We start from the raw sequence: 16,819 nt of genomic DNA, 5'->3' as shown, positions 1-16,819 counted from the left end.
ATGTATTTTTCTTGTACACAAAAAAATAGTTTTTCTTCTTAAAAGTACGAAAAATAATGTGTGCAGAGTTTACTCCGGGATCACATAGGGTGTCGCCAACTGCAATTTTATTTTCTTTATTGGCAGCAAAATATACCGTCTGGCGATTTTTTTTATTGGCGACATTGTTGGCTGTTTAAACTTATATATAAAACCATTGGTTTGGAGTGGAGAAATTCAGAGGCCCCATGAAAGGAAGCTGCAAACTTGATATAAAATGCACTGAAATTTATCTATTGTTACATTGTCAATTTCTTTGTCCATATTGACAAACCATCTTAACAGTGCATTGTTATATCATAATCTACTTATGTTGACATAGAGCATGAGTACTGTATGTTATGAGATATTAGCTTTTTTTGTTGTTGACATTACTGGTAGCAGAGTTCAACCAGATGAGGCATTATCTCGTAATCTATCTTTTGTCGGATTTTTGGCCGCTCACTAGTAATTAATATATTTACAAAGACTGTCATTTGTATGTGGATGGTAAGTAAAATGCCTCTTCTTTTCACTCAGAATTAAATCCTTCAGAACACTCACATTTTTTGTACTAATCCAGTCATCAGACCAGAACACCTGCTTATCTATTGTCTGTTGACCCTTTGTTAAATTTCCGACACATGCATGGAAGGCAGTATCACTCTGCTACCTAAAATGTTTAAGATAAAAAAAAAAACTTACTTGTTGGTCTGTTCAATAGGCAAGGAGGAATGGTAGCTACAATCAACCAAATGATGTCCAATTCCTTTTTTAAAAATGTACCCAGGTAAAATAGTTTGCTAAAATTTCAAAGAAAACATTACTTATTAACCGCTGACTGTTATGAAAACGTACTTGGCAAGTGGAAAAAAATTCAGTCTTAATCATGCAATACATTATTTGATGTTGCCGCCACAATAAGAAATGGGCATTTGTTTGGTTCTCCAATGCTGTCCTTTAGCGGTGACTTCAATAATGCATGCACCTTTCATCAAAGAAAGCTGACTACAGTCTTCAATAAAAACAAAGAACTTTTCTTCAAAGAATTTAGTTGGTACCAAACTTAAATAAAAGCAATGGAATCTGATGAATTTTTTTTATTTTCCAATGTGATTGGAACATGTTTACTGTGCTGTGAAAGTTTCCTTTTTGTAGGGTGAAAGTGTATGCTTACGAATGCTACCAAAAGTGGCTTAAAATGCAATCTAACTTTTACCAGCTTAGGACGTACTAAAAAGTAAATGTGCTTCATCATTCGTTACATGATTGTGCCATGTTTATCCACTGAATTCAGACCTATATGACCTGTGACAAAATAATTAAATATTTTAAATATGTGTGTTTGCATATTTTTGGTGGAATTACTCGTATTGTGGATTCAATGTATCTGATGAGATTTGCGGCTGAGTACATGGTGTTGATACTCTCTATTCATGCTTTACAGTTAGATATGTATATATAAACAGTATGCACTTATATGTACCAATCTGTGGTTCTCTCAATAAAATAAAATATTGTATATGCCTTCTCTGTTTGCACTACATATATATTTTCCATTTAATATGCATCGATTTAAGATGGTAACTGAGCCAATGAAGCAAGTATTTTACTGTCCACATTTATTACCTACCCCCCGATGCAAAATTTGTGGGGTACATGCATTGCAGAGAAGAAGATATGCAGTATTCATAAATTAAATGGATAAATGTTTTTATGAAAGCTAAATAACCTATTATAATACTTTTGGTAGGCTATTTAAACTGCTCAGCAAACCCATGTTTAATTCTATTGGACATAGACCAGGAGAGCTTATGGCAGAGTCTTTTGTCTGTCATCCATCATCTTTTAATTTGCTGTCACAGTTTATCACTACTTCTTCTAAAGTCCTTGGAAGATAGCCATAAAACTTTATATATACTTTCCTCTAGTTGTCCTAAATGAAAATGAAGCTGTTTGGACAGCCAGTATGGTTGCCACTTCGGCCTTCTTGAAAATCATATATTTGCTATTCCTTCTGAATGGATGGTCATTTTTTTAAACTAAAAGACTAATGAAAATGTCTTGTTACTCCTAAAATAAAACGGTTCTTAATGTCCTAAGTGGCCACCAAGAGCCATCTTGAAAATCTTGTTATCACTACTCTTGAATGAATGGGGTCTTGAGTGGTCTGAAGTGCTCTCCGTTATGGATCACTGCCATCTCACCTCTGTCTGCGTGGGTTCAAGTCTCAGATTCAGCCAATGTGGGTATGTGAGAAAGTTTGCCAGTAGCTTCTCATGGGTCGGTGGTTCTTTCCAGGGGTTTTCCCGGATTCATCCTCCACCATTAATACTGGTGTCCATGTATAGCCTATTATATGCTGAAAAATGGCAACAACAACTCTTGAATGACTGATTATATGAACATAGGTTGTTGTTTTTTTTTTTTTATGAAAAACTTCTGTGATGTCTGTTTCCTCCAAAATTACCATGCTCAGGCATTTAATAATATGGCCACCACATTGGCAATCTTGAAAATCTTGTTATCACTACTTCTGAAAGATTGTATCATGGAGTTTGCAGATGTCTGTTTGGTTGTAAATACAAATGGTGCCAATCTGACCTCCAATATGACTGCTACAGAGGTCATCTTGAATAAAGGTTATGGCTACTTCTCCTAGCTGACTGGCATTGTGCTTTCAACAGAAGATTTTTTTATGATACTTAGTTGATCCTAAATGGAAATGGTACCAATATGATATGCAATATGACCACCATGGCAACCATCTTAAAAATCTTGTTATCATTACTTCTCTAAAATTTAGTTACCCATGGGTCAGTGGTTTGTCCAAGGGTTGTCCCAGGTTCCTCCTCCTCTAAATATATTGACTGCCATGCTTAACCTATCATGTGCTGAAAAATTACTTTAAACCCCACAAAACCAAACCAAACCATTTGAGGGACTCTTCTAAAATATATGTTGTTGTTGTGGGCTTAACACCATTTTTTAACATATTATAGGCTATACATGGCACCAGTATAACTGGTGGAGGGAGAACCCAGTGTTACAACTCTACGGTCTTAAATTCAATAGCAGAAAAGAGCAAAAACCAATGAATTTAGTAAAATTCAACAAATAATTTATTTTCCTAGAATACAAAGGGAAAATTTAAAAGTAGCTTAAAGTATTGTGAATTAAATTTCAAATAGTCTTAAAAGTTCTATCACAAGTCCAAATGTTCAAACTTCCAATTGAATTCCAGTAGTATTACAAATAAAATCCAATATTGAATGTGTTGATGTGCATGTAGTCTTCAGTGTGCTAATATACCAGTGGCCTGGATTGTGGCAATGTATTAACAGTCTTTTGATGTTTCACAATACTGTAATATAGTCCAAAATGTCCTTATCTGAATTCACTTTGTGTGTGTGTGTGTGTGTGTGAGAGAGAGAGAGAGAGAGAGATATAGATAGATTTAGCTTTTAACATAGCTTTAAAACGTTTGGTCATATCATTACTATGTCTCCAGTGTGTCAGTTTATTGTGATGTCTAGCATGGGGGCATCATGCCAGACATGTAGCATGATGTCCCACCCGGTCATGTTAGCCTGACACCAGGCCAACCAGTCCTAACACTATCCTCTTAATGCTGAGTGCCAATCGAGGCAGCTGCTAGTACCACATTTGTTAATTCCAAATTAATCTTTTTTATCCAAGAGTATTATGGAGCACTTTGCAATTCAGTTGAATAATAATTTGAATAAATAATTCCACCCAAACTAAAAATTTATCACAACAGTAAGACTTATTCTGCTTCAGCTGTTAAGGCAAGAACGAGTAATTTATCAAGTTAACAAGATTATATACCCCTTTACTTGACCTAGGTCACAATTACCATTGTCTGAAAATATTCTGTCACTTAATAGGAATTTTCCATTCTGGACATTTCTAACATCAGAATGAAGACTATATTTAACTCCATTGCTATTAATGATAATCTGAATATTTAATTTGTTCTTTTTGAAAAATATTAGCTTTGTATTGTTTACAAAATGTGTGCCACAGATCAGGTGCACCATTAACTTGATTTTAGAAAAGGTCAGGTATAAGATACAGATGAACATACCATATAAACATTAGGAAAAAATGAAAATAATACCAACTAAATATTAAATTAAATATACATAATACTGGGAAAATCCTGACAAGAACCATATCATCTCTAGTGAATAAATTTACATTACAATTGTAATGAAAAATATTTTTTTTTTAAAACTGACAAACAATTAAATTGAAATAAATATATATTAAATCAGATATAATTAAATCAAATATACATAACAGAATGAGGTTGATACAGCATGGAAATGTTGAGGTTGTCATGCTGAGATGTTAGGCTCCTATGCCATGTCAAATGAGTTCTTTCCTCCATCTCAGAATAAAACACTTATGTGCATTTGTGTTTGTATTTTATCTCCTTTTTATTCACACATTCTTTTAATTTTTTTAATGCTTACATTTTAAAAACTGAATTAGGCATTTGTTATTTTATGAAATGTCCCTCCTGTACATAACTGGTGCAAGGCCTAAATACACCTATTTGATAAGTGTTGTTACTGCCTCTGACGATAGGCTCCCTTGAAGAGCTCTTTGGTACATTGAAATCAGAAACTCTGTGTGTGTGAATTTACAATCCCTATTTCCAGTGAGCAATATTCATGTTATGGATGTATCAGCTAGCTAGTCGCTAACCCTAAGCGATGCTGCGTTAAAAATACCAACATTTTTATTTTGCAGTTTTACACATTTCTTTTGGCATAGATTGATCAAGAGTGATGAGGAACATATAAATTGATATCAAATTTGTCATAATCGGTGGTTCTATACGATAGGTATGACTTACTTGCCTATACAGAAGATGTTTCTACAGGAAGGCATTAGGCACAGACGAACAAATGAAGATGTATTTAATAAGATAATACACACATTATATACTGTTGGATAACTTGAATTCAATGCTTAAAATCTAAACTATTAGCATTGAAATGTGTGGTGCCATCGCAAAACGACGGGTAGAGGCAAATGGCATGGATCTATAGATCAGTAAAGTCAATAACCTTAAGCGGTATTGAGTAAAAAAAATACCAACTATTTTATTTTGTATTTTCACACATTTGTTTTGGGATAGATTGATTTAGGCTGATGAGAAACATATAAAATAAATTGATATCAAATTTATCAAAGTCATTGGCTGTTTATGAACGGTATGACCTATTTGCCTATATGGAAAACATTTGCATAGGAAGGTATTAGACACAGGGACAGACATATGAAGATGTATTTAATAAGATACATACACATATTATATACTGTTGGATAGCTTGAATTCTACACTTGAAATCTATAGTATTAGCATTGAAATGTATGGCAACAAGGCAAGGGTAGAGGCACATAGCATGGATATGGTAGATCGCTAAAGTTGCTAACCCTAAGCGACACTGAGTAAAAAATACCAAATATATTTTTGCATATTTGCACATTTCTATTGGCATAAATCGATTTAGAGTGATGAGAACCATATAAATTGAAATAAAATTTGTCATAATCAGTGGTTATATACAATTGGTATGACTTATTTGCCTATACAGAAAACGTTTGTATAGGAATGCGTTAATTTTTTGCTTCACATCCATAGTATTAGCATTGAGATATGTGACACCATCCCAAAATGGCATGCATGTATGCATGTATCAAGGTTATGAAGATTGGTAGCATTCGTATGTGAAGGTGCATGGACAGATAAAAAAAAAATACAAACTTTTTTATTTTGCATTTGTACAAATTTATATTGCCACAGATGGCTTTAGAGTGATGGGAAACTTATCAGTTGATATCAGAATTGTCCAAATCATTGGTTGTTTGCGATTGGTATGACTTTTCAGCCTAGGCAAATAGCATTTATGTATGAATGCATTAAGTGCACAGACAGACAAATGATGATGTACTTAATAAGATACATACACATATTATATACTGTTGTATAACTTGGACTCTGTGCTTCACATCTATAGTATTAGCATCGAAATATGTGGCAACTTTGCAAAATGGCATGGGTAGAGGCGTGTAGCAAGGATATGAAGATTGGTAATGTTTGTATAAGAAAGCATTAAGCGAATGGACAGACAAATGAAGAAGTAATAAATAACATATCTGCATATATTATATACTGTTGTATAGCTTGATTTCTATGGTATTAGCATCGAAATATGTGATACCATTGCAAAACGGCTTGGGTAGAGGTATGTTGCAAAGATATGAAAATTGGTAAATTCGCATGTGATACTGATTTAAAAAACAAAATTTAAATTAATTTTGCATTTTAACACATTTTTATTGGCATAGATCAGTTTAGACTGATGAGAACCTTATACATTGATATAAAATGAAGATGTGATTAATAAGATACATACACACACTATATACTGTTGGATATCTTTAATTCTTCACTTTGTTGGCCTCCATCACAACATATAGATTTGCTCACCAGAAGAGCATTGCATCATGGGTAAATTAGGGGAATTAATAAGTCAAGGGACATGACAGCCATTATCGAACAGGCCTATACATGCTGTGCAGTTGCATCATTGGTCTATCTGCATTGCAAATATGGATTTAGTCTTAAGCTTTGAAGTTTAAAAATTTTGTATAGGTCATCTGCAACCACAGGCAAGTGGATTTGTTCCTTACTTCTCAAATGAAATAGGTTTTGGACCAGTAAGAGACCCCTTTTCTTAGACTGTATTATCTGAATTGACGTACTCTACTTCCATGCAAATTTCAGGACAAATTTCACATCCTAACAGTAACTAAATGTATTATAGTTTGTATATTAATTTACTTGTACATTCAAACCCTCATTTTCTGTTTTCATTTAATACAAAATGTTATTGATACATTGAACTTAAAGTGATAATTGAAGCATACATTTTAAGAAATCATAAAATCATTCTTTTTCTAAAATGTCATCTAGATTTTTAAAAATTCACATGGATATATTTTTACAAGAAAATTCTAAATAATATTGTAATATTGTTCTGTTTTCTTCTCATTACTTTCTACTTGAACAGTCACAATAATTTTAAATGAAAACATATAGTGTCCTCCATGTGCCCCAGTCTTGAAATAATTCTCAACAATATGTAATTCTTCTGCATCTGAGTCTAAATCAAAACAACTGCTGCTGTCTGTAATCTCTCTCTCTCTCTCTCTCTCATATATTTGATGTCATTTTACACACCATCTTCATCAGAGAACTCATTGTCAAACATATTGTTGGCCACTTGAACAAACTCTAATTTCTTGGCCTAGACACCATGAAATGCACATAAACTTCTCATTACTACTTGGTACCCTATCATTATCCCCAGTGGCAAAAGTGACCATTTTCACCCAATATGGCTGCATTTCCTAAAACTACAAATATGACTTTTTTGAATAATTTAAAATGTATGCCAATAAATCATTCCTAATATTTTATAAGTGGACTATTATTGAATATTTAAAGTTGTAAAAGTAGTTCTAGACTGGGTGTGCAACATAAAGCTTCACGATGCTGGACATGGCACTTACCAAATGGAACCCATCACAACCAGATCGACTATATACTGGTTCAAAACCGTTACCGATCTGGCATCAGTAGAGCAAAAACAAGGACATTCCCAGGTGCTGATGTTGGGAGTGATCACGACCTCGTGATTATGAACACACGACCTCATGATTATGAACTTCTGAGTGAGGCTTAAGAAAATTAACAAGCCAAAGGACATCAGGCTCAAATTCAGCCTTGAACAACTGAAGGACCCTAACATCTGCAAGGCATTCCAAGCCACAATTGGAGGAAAATTTGCTCCACTCCTTGTGATGAATGGTGATGTCAATGAGATGACTCTTTCAACACAGTCATGACAGCAACTGCCAAGGACATCATTGGCCTTCATCGCCCGAAGAAAAAACCCTGGGTTACAGAAGAGATTCTGAAGTTGTGTGATGCCCGAAGAGAACTAAAAAACACCAAACACACAACAGGGGCATTGAAGTACCGAGAAATAAACAAGAATATCAGAAAAAACCTGAGCAAAGCAAAAGAAAATTGGATTGGACAAAAGTGCACAGAAATGGAGAATAGTCTGATAAAGAATAACTGCAAAAAGGCATTCCAAATTGTGAAAGACCTCACCAGATAGAAACAACCGAGAGTCAGCACCATTCAAGACAAAAATGGAAAATGCCTCACAGAAGAGAGTGACATTGCAGAAAGATGGACTGAGTATTGCAAAGAACTCTACAACCATCAGTCCACAGGAGACCCAGAGGTGCTTGAAGTTCCAAAATCCTCAAATGATGATGACTTCCCCATTCTTAAAGAAGAGGTGGAGTCAGCAATAGGAGCACTTAAGAATGGGAAGGCAGCTGGAGTAGACAACATCCCAGCTGAACTTGTCAAGAATGGGGGAGAATGAGTGAAAGAGCTACTAACAAAAATCTGCAACAAGATCTGGCAGACAGGTGAATGGCCAACGCAATGGACCCAGTCACTGATTACAACACTTCCCAAAAAAGGCAATCTCCAGCTGTGCCAAAATTACAGAACTATCAGTTTGATCAGCCATGCTAGTAAGGTAATGCTGAAGATCATCTTGAACAGACTGAAACCACAAGCAGAAGAAATAATCGCTGAAGAACAGGCCGGGTTCCGGAGTGGAAGAAGCACAACAGAACAAATATTCAATCTCAGGGTTCTGTGCGAAAAGTACTCGCAACACCAACAAGACATCTATCATGTGTTCATAGATTTCAAAAAGGCCTTTGACAGAGTGTGGCATGAGGCATTGTGGGCCACAATGAAGAAGTATAACATGGGTCAGAAGTTAACCAATACCATCAAGCAGTTGTACGACAAGGCTACCAGTGCAGTAATTGCCCAAGGTGCTGTGGAGGACTGGTTCCAGACAACAGTGGGAGTGCATCAAGGCTGTCTCCTGTCACCCATGCTTTTCAACATCTACTTAGAGTGCATCATGAGCGAAGCCCTGAAAAACCACTGTGGGACAGTCAGCATTGGAGGGCATAATATCACCAACCTCCACTTTGCAGACGACATTGATGGGCTGGCAGGCAGTGAAGACGAGCTAGCCACCTTAGTGAAGAACCTGGATGAAACATCTTCCAGATTTGACATGGAGATAAGTGCTGAGAAGACAAAACTGATGACAAATAGTGGCAAACAAATCTCAGCCAAGATTAAAGTCAGAGGACATGAACTGGAAACAGTGAGCCAGTTCAAATATCTTGGTTCCATAATCACTGAAGAGGGATCAAGAGCAGAAATTTTGTCAAGAGCAGCACAAACAATGGCACCTATGTCAAAGCTAAGACCCATCTGGAGGGACAAGAATATCTCTCTGAAAACTAAAATCAGACTATTGCAAGCTCTAGTCATCTCAGTCTTTTTGTACTCATGTGAGGCATGGACCCTGACAGCAGAATTACAATGAAGAATCCAGTCACTTGAAATTAGATGCTACAGAACCATCCTTGGCATCTCTTACATGGACCACATCACAAATGAAGAAGTGCATAACACCATCAGGCACGAAGTAGGCCAATATGAGGACCTCCTCACCACCATCAAAAAGAAAGCTGAAATGGTATGGCCATGTCACTAGAGCCAACAGTCTATCCACAACAGTCCTGCAGGGCAGCATCCAGGGTGGCAGAAGGAGAGGTAGACAGAGAAAAAAGTGGACTGACAACGTCACAGAATGGACCAGGAAAAGTTTTGCAGAGACACAGGCATTGGCACTTGATCGAGACAAGTGGAGGGAACTGGTCAGATGTTCAGCAGCACAGTGCCTCAGTGACCACACTAGGTCATGAGACTGATGATGATGATGATGATGATGATGGGTGTGCAATATGGAATTTTTAAGTGTGCAATATAGAATATTCAATACAGAATTTAACATCTGTATCAAACACTAAATCAGCCATGTAAGATTAAATGGCTGTGTATTAATTGTTATGTTCTGTGTTCTTAAAAAGTTCTGCTTGTTTGCTTCAGAGCATCAAAACCTTTTATAGGAGATTGACACCCCCCTTACAGAACTATTCACAAGAATTAGGTGGTGTTGTGCCACTGTTGCACAGGACACACTCCTGACTTAAGAATATATCCTAAAGGGTGAAAATTTACTAGAATGCATACGTTGTCAGTGTCTAATGACAATGAAATGCAGTCTTGTTGACTATATTGACTTTCACCCTGTGAGGTAGATGTTTTATGTGATAAGAATTTTTTGATGATGCCCCACTAAAAAAGAAATCTTGGGCTTGTGCATTCTACATTTTAAAAAAATGTGTCCACTAACACTGAAACACATTCTTGTTGAGTATATCGATTTTCACCCATGAGACAGACGTATTGTGAAATGAACTGTATGTAGAAGTAACATGAATACCGCCTGAGAAAATCTTTTATTTCAGAAGTTTATGGAAGAAATTTTTTCTATTTGTGTTAAAGATTCTATGTGTTATTTTTATTTTGTTATTTTGTATGCATTTTACAGAATTTTAACATCTTATACTTTACATCTTGTCTTGTAAGTTTACATTGATTTGGAAGGGTTTATCTTTTCTAAATTTTTGTACTATTCATTTTATATTTTTTTGAACTTTACATTTACTTGGCACCATATGGCTACCATAGTGTTATGGTGCTGTAAAACACTACTAGATAGATACACACTATCCAGATAAAGACAGTTCAAATTTCTGACCATTCTCTAATAAATTTCACCAACAGGCAAGGAAGGAACCTATTGGTAACAAGGTGGAAAGGTCTGGGTGAAATTTCTGTATTGTCTGTTGGTTAATATTTCAAGAGTCAACCATTTCAGCATGGTTTTGCAAATACTAGTTAACCTATGACCTGAAATTTTTCACACCCTTTGATGGCTATGTGTAAATGACCTGTCCACATCTGCTTTTCTATGCCAAATTTCTGCCATTCTCCTTGTTGATTCATTAATTTGTATAAATTATTTATGATCAGATCCCAATATCATTAGCCATTTATTTTCATACTGTGTCATTTTAATGCACCTTTTGAATGTAAACTTGCATTTTCAGTGAATTCAGTAGAGAATGACCTATCATCAGAATATTTTAAAATACAGTATATCCACGATAAGACCACTGGCAAGTCAGGTTGATCTGAAAACTGGAGGAGAAGGCTGTCTTTACTATTGGACATAGGCAGTCTTTACTACTGGACATAGTATTAAACTGCTTAAAATGTTAAAGCAGTTCATAGGCTTATAATTGGAGAAATACATTACTAACACTGCACTTACAATGTTAGTGGTGGAGGTATACATGTTTTATAAATACAATTTCTAAGTAAACTTATAATATTCACTCCACATTGCCCTTCAGAAATAAGGATATTTTTTAAAACTACCACCCACTATTGAGAAGAGCACATAATGTTACCCTTATATTCGTCAATCAAACATAGATTTTAGTTCAGCTCAATGACAGATTCTTATGAATTGATACTTCATGAATTTGTTTAATGTAGTTACTGACTATAGTTAAGTAAATCTATTCATCACTTCCTTATATGGTAAGCACATGCCCACGTTTGATGAAGTACTTCTAGCTACAGCTAAATAAGAATGTCAGTGGAAATGTGTCATGCTAACCAAATAATAAATTTGATGGCCACCAGATGCCGACAAAGACTAACACCAATGCTAATAAATTAACTCATCCAAATAATGCTGTCAGTCATACAAATTATAAAATCTGAATGCATCCAAAGATTTAAATTGCAAGTTAAAAATATTTTTAATAATATGATTTATACAAAATATTGAACATTGATGGCTAGCAATTATAAGTTACTGTTATTAGTAACAGGGGGAAGAGAGTATGTGTCAAACTGATCTTCAATATAATGTGACAGTTAGCAATTTCCCATTCGTGTAAACAGTGCACTTTCATCCACTCTGAATGACAGTGCTTTATCCTTTACTCAGAATTTAATGAAGCACAAGCAACTCCAAAATGAATCTATTTCCTGTGTTTTAGGTATTATTCTCATGCAACAAACAAAGTGTATATTCTACTGTTGAATTTATATACTCCATAGCAAACTGCATAGTCATTACAATGATGCAAACACAGGCCATTGTAGATATATGATCTTGTCTGTACCAAATTTCTACCTTAAATGTTTATATTAAAATGTAAGAAAATTGTGCCAAATTATAGCCGGGTCAAGCTTAGTTCTTTCACAACCAAAGCATATAGTTCTGTACAGAGCTCAAAATAATTAGTTCTTTATTGCTTGCCTTGGAAGTATTTTCCCCATCCCAGCATTGTAAGTAGAGAATGATCATACACAAAAGAAATTCAGTGGCAAGTGTCCTGCACTCCTCATACTTATAATACAATCTGGACGTGTAATAGGAGTGGTCACTTGGCACTTGTATAATGAGTACTGTCTCCCAACTCCCACCCGTTGGTATTAGACACATTATTCTTTTAGATGGGAATTATTTTATCAAATCTATGAAAGTCAAGAAAACTGAAGGCTGTTATTTTCTTGTAAACAGCACATTTTAAAAAGTCGTAATTAAAAAAATAATCGACAGACTAAAACAAAATATACATTAATTCCAACTTGCTTCAGGTCTCATTGAAATGATACTAAATTTGACTGTCTATATGTGTAGTTTCTGTAGACTGGTCAGCAATTAAAATTCTTTCACTGTTAATACCAGACCAGGTATTCCTTGTTTCTTGGTACAGTTATATAGCAGAGACTAACCCTTGCAGAGCCTGTCCCAATTTTAATTTGTTTGCTAAATGTTATATTCTGTAGGCATGACAATAATGAATGGGAAGTGTTAAAGAACTGGACAACATTTGAGAATGACACAAGTTCAGCATCATGGAAGAATTTCCATCTTAATCATAAGGACAGAATCAAATCCACAGTCCGGGCTACCAATGGTGCTATAAACCCAGTCGAAAGAGATACTGATGGTTTTATTGTTGATCTTACACCACCAACTCTACTCTATCTTGGAGATGGCAACACGGATAAATCAGATATTGAATTTCAGGTATATTTCAGTTTGCATAGGAAACCGTTATTCAGTTTTATTCCTATGATACCTCATTTCCATTGCACCAGCATATAGTTAGTGTATGATTGATTGATTAATATGTACATATATAACAGATAGGTGTCCCTTGCACTTGTCCAACTACCTCTGTACTCACATTCCTACTTACCTACAAATCCTGCCTCAAATAAAATATACATTTTATCAAGCCTAGCACATCATGATGTACATTATGCAGTTAATTTCCTATTTTTTTACTTTAAAATATTTCCATCTTGTTTTTGTTTAGAAGTTTAAATATTAATTTCTTTTCACTGATCATCAGGCTATAATGCATGCAACTATTTATCAATCTGATTATAATCAGATCTGACAGCAACCACTTAGGAGTCATGTTCTTGTGACCTTTGAATTATCTCATCTTCCTTCTTTCCCAGTGCACCAGTGTATGATTGATTGATCGATTGATGTACATTTAGACATGTATTTGATAGGTAACACCCTCACCTGCCCACCTTCTGCCATACATTTGAGCACAATTTCCTACCTTCCAACACACCCTTCCTTACATGACATACATTTTATTAAGCCTAGCACATCAAGATGTACATTATACAGTTAATTTCCTATTAAGAGATATTTATACTCTAAAAATCTTAAAATATCCATCTTGTTTTGAAGTTTAAATAATGATTTTTTTCACTGATGATTAGACTGTAACACTTGCAACTATTTATGTACCTGTTAAATGTTAGAATATTAGATGTGCATGATAAATATTTCATAGTTAATTTTATATTTTGAATTTGTGTTCAGTGTGTACATGTGTCTGCATTTCACTGCTGATAAACACAAATGTGATTTGGTTGTTTTCTCAATCATTTGATGCCCAGACTTACCATGTCATCAAATCAGGTGGGATATTGACTGTGACAAGTGCAATATCCAGCTTGATGAATTGTTATTTTGTGCCAAGACCAAAGGAATAGTGGCTCATTTATATGGCAAGTATAATCTGTAACTGATATGATGAAAGTTTGTAATTACCAATTTTTCAGGTGAACAATTCAACCTTGTCAGCAAATTTCAAATTTGTGGATGAGGAGTCAGGACTTGACCATTACAAGATTCAAGTATATGAGCTGAATGAGGGCTCCAGGCATCAAGTGTATCCAGGTAGATAAAGTAATAGGAATAAAACCTATATACTGGTTAGCTCTTCATGGTTTGTTGTATTTAATATGATATTGGCAGATCGCTTCTGATTATGTTCAGTTTAAATAGTATGCAGTTTTAATTAGCATATTACCTTGTTTTACTGAACTATAAAATACTGACTTGCACAGAGTAGAGGTCAGTATCGATATTCCATGACTCAAATATAACAGTCTATTGATGAAAGCCAAAGTTCATAATTGTTTTATTATTGTCATACCATCTAAATACTGACACATAACAGTTCACAGGTGAATAATTCACTTGGGATTGTCACATGCTTCATGGGAACCATTTAGATGTAAGAATTTGTACAAGAATTGGTTGGTTCTTCTGATAGGAAAACCCATAAGCAAAACATAGCCCCAGATAAGCATAATGTCAGTTTTATATGATTACTGTTAAACTCGTAAGTTGTTCAGCCAGTCAGAATTCAGAATAATGTTTATGAAAGTCCTACTTGGTTTGATTATCTTGGCTGTGTATCACTTTTATGCTGACAATTACATTCCTGCTGGAAATATAATAGCAATGTTAAGGTACTTTATTAAAGTTTTGAAAATCGTAATTTCTTCTACATCAGTTGCTGTGTCAGCTTGACCTATGGTTGGGTATATACTACTGTATGTCTAACAGTTGTACATAAATATGTTAGGAATTCCTACATTTCATGTGTAAGCAGAAAATTTATAACTACAAATACATTAGGTGAGACATTTTATATCTTGAATCACTTGTGTATATAAGTGAGTTCTGGCCTGATTTGATTTTGTGTTGTGAACAGGTGTAAAATGTCAGAATTACGTGCACCAATGGAGAACAGATTTTTTCTTCTTTCCAAAACAAATTACTGCATGTAATTCATACATTTCCTAGCATGTGTATCACTCTTATGGCAGCAATTGCAATTTTAAAGTTGGCAGTATAATCAACATTGATAAGGTATTTTAGTATGGCTATGATTGTCATTTTTTTCTGCAGGGCTGTTCCACTAAAACATACTGTACTTGGGACCCTGGGAATGCACTTTCAGTGTGGAGTAGTCATTCATAGTTATAATTATGTTTATTTTCATTGGAGTTAAAAGAATACCCTGGCATACATTTTAATCAAAACTGCCTCCACTGTGTACCATGTATGTTTAAATGGAATAGGCCTCATAAAAAGACTGCATATGATTCATAAATGTTGTTATTTAGAAACTGATCATTTAAGAATAAACTATTCTCACATGTTTTCTCGAACACTTGGTAAAGAATTAGAACAGACAAAGAATTAGAACAGACTGACTTTGTGTATTGTTTAGAATCTGACATTGCAGCAAATGTTAGATCTTTATTATGATTCCTTTCAGAATATTTATAAAGGGAAATCGGTCTTATATGTAACAGCCAATCACAGAACCAAATAAATCTGTACATATATTTACAATTTTTCATTATACATGGGCATCTGAAAATATATATGTTGAAGGAAAGTACATGGATTTGAGTGAATGTGATATCTCATGTAAAATATAAAGCAAAGAAACATCACAGCATGACCTGCAATTGCTATACCAAGTGTATAAGAGACATGGGATCAAAACAAAGTGGTCATATGTGTCATCACGCAGGTGGTTGCTATATACAGTCAGATTTTATCAGAAAAGATGGACATGCCTGAAAATGGTGGTTGCTAAGGACAGATGGATTCTATATGCATGTGTTAGGTAAAGGAGATGTATTCATGAAACTCCTCAACAATTATTCATATTCAGAGTGTGATAGCTAATACAATAAGTAAGCTAATTGAAATCCCAGAGATTTCCAAGTAACAGTACATTTAGATACAGATTTCTATTAAATGTGTGTTTATTTTGTTAATAATTGTTAGACTCGAGACAAAGGAAATTTTTGAGTTTTGGTGAGACTTTCATGAGTACAGGGCCTAGACTTTAGCAATAAATGCTTGAGCATTTCTTTTTTTAATGAAATATAATTCCTTTATCAGTCTTTAGATTTTTAAACATTTAGTGCATATAAATGTAATTATGTGACATAGTCATGTCCATAGTGCCTCGTTTGATCTACCGAAGATACTTTCATAAAATTTTCTCTATGTATCTGTTATGACTGGACATTGGATTCTGTACTGCAGCCTAATATCCTCTGCTTCAAAATCAAAGTCTCAGCGAGGGAAAATGTAATCCTCTGAAATGTGCCCTTGTCACATGCAGTGTACATGCATGGCTTGTAACATTGTAAAAATTGGGGAGATTTTCAGGCAACTTTGTCCTTGTATGTGTCATGATTATGTGGCATGGCATGTCCCTTGTATGTGTCATGATTATATGGCATGGCATGTCCCATAGCCATGTCCTCAGTCTTAGGATGAGGGATAAGACATGTTAGTGGCCTGCTTCTTTATCC

The 16,819-nt window shown here is 34.8% G+C and overlaps 1 protein-coding gene across 1 annotated transcript in view; it reads left to right on the top strand.

Moving 5' to 3' along the window:
• LOC149785554 (uncharacterized) overlaps window positions 1-16,819 on the top strand; it is a 198,141-nt gene that overhangs the window by 59,118 nt on the left and 122,204 nt on the right. Inside the window, exons 15-16 of the mRNA XM_089979355.1 lie at window positions 12,947-13,190; window positions 14,252-14,369. Of these exons, the coding sequence (XP_089835481.1) occupies window positions 12,947-13,190; window positions 14,252-14,369 (362 nt within the window). The remainder of the gene's footprint in view (window positions 1-12,946; window positions 13,191-14,251; window positions 14,370-16,819) is intronic.

This window comes from Sinohyriopsis cumingii, chromosome 13, assembly GCF_028554795.1.
Source record: "Sinohyriopsis cumingii isolate HCF-2022 chromosome 13, ASM2855479v2, whole genome shotgun sequence".
NCBI lineage: Eukaryota > Metazoa > Mollusca > Bivalvia > Unionida > Unionidae > Sinohyriopsis > Sinohyriopsis cumingii.
This window is presented reverse-complemented; position numbering and strand designations above follow the sequence as displayed.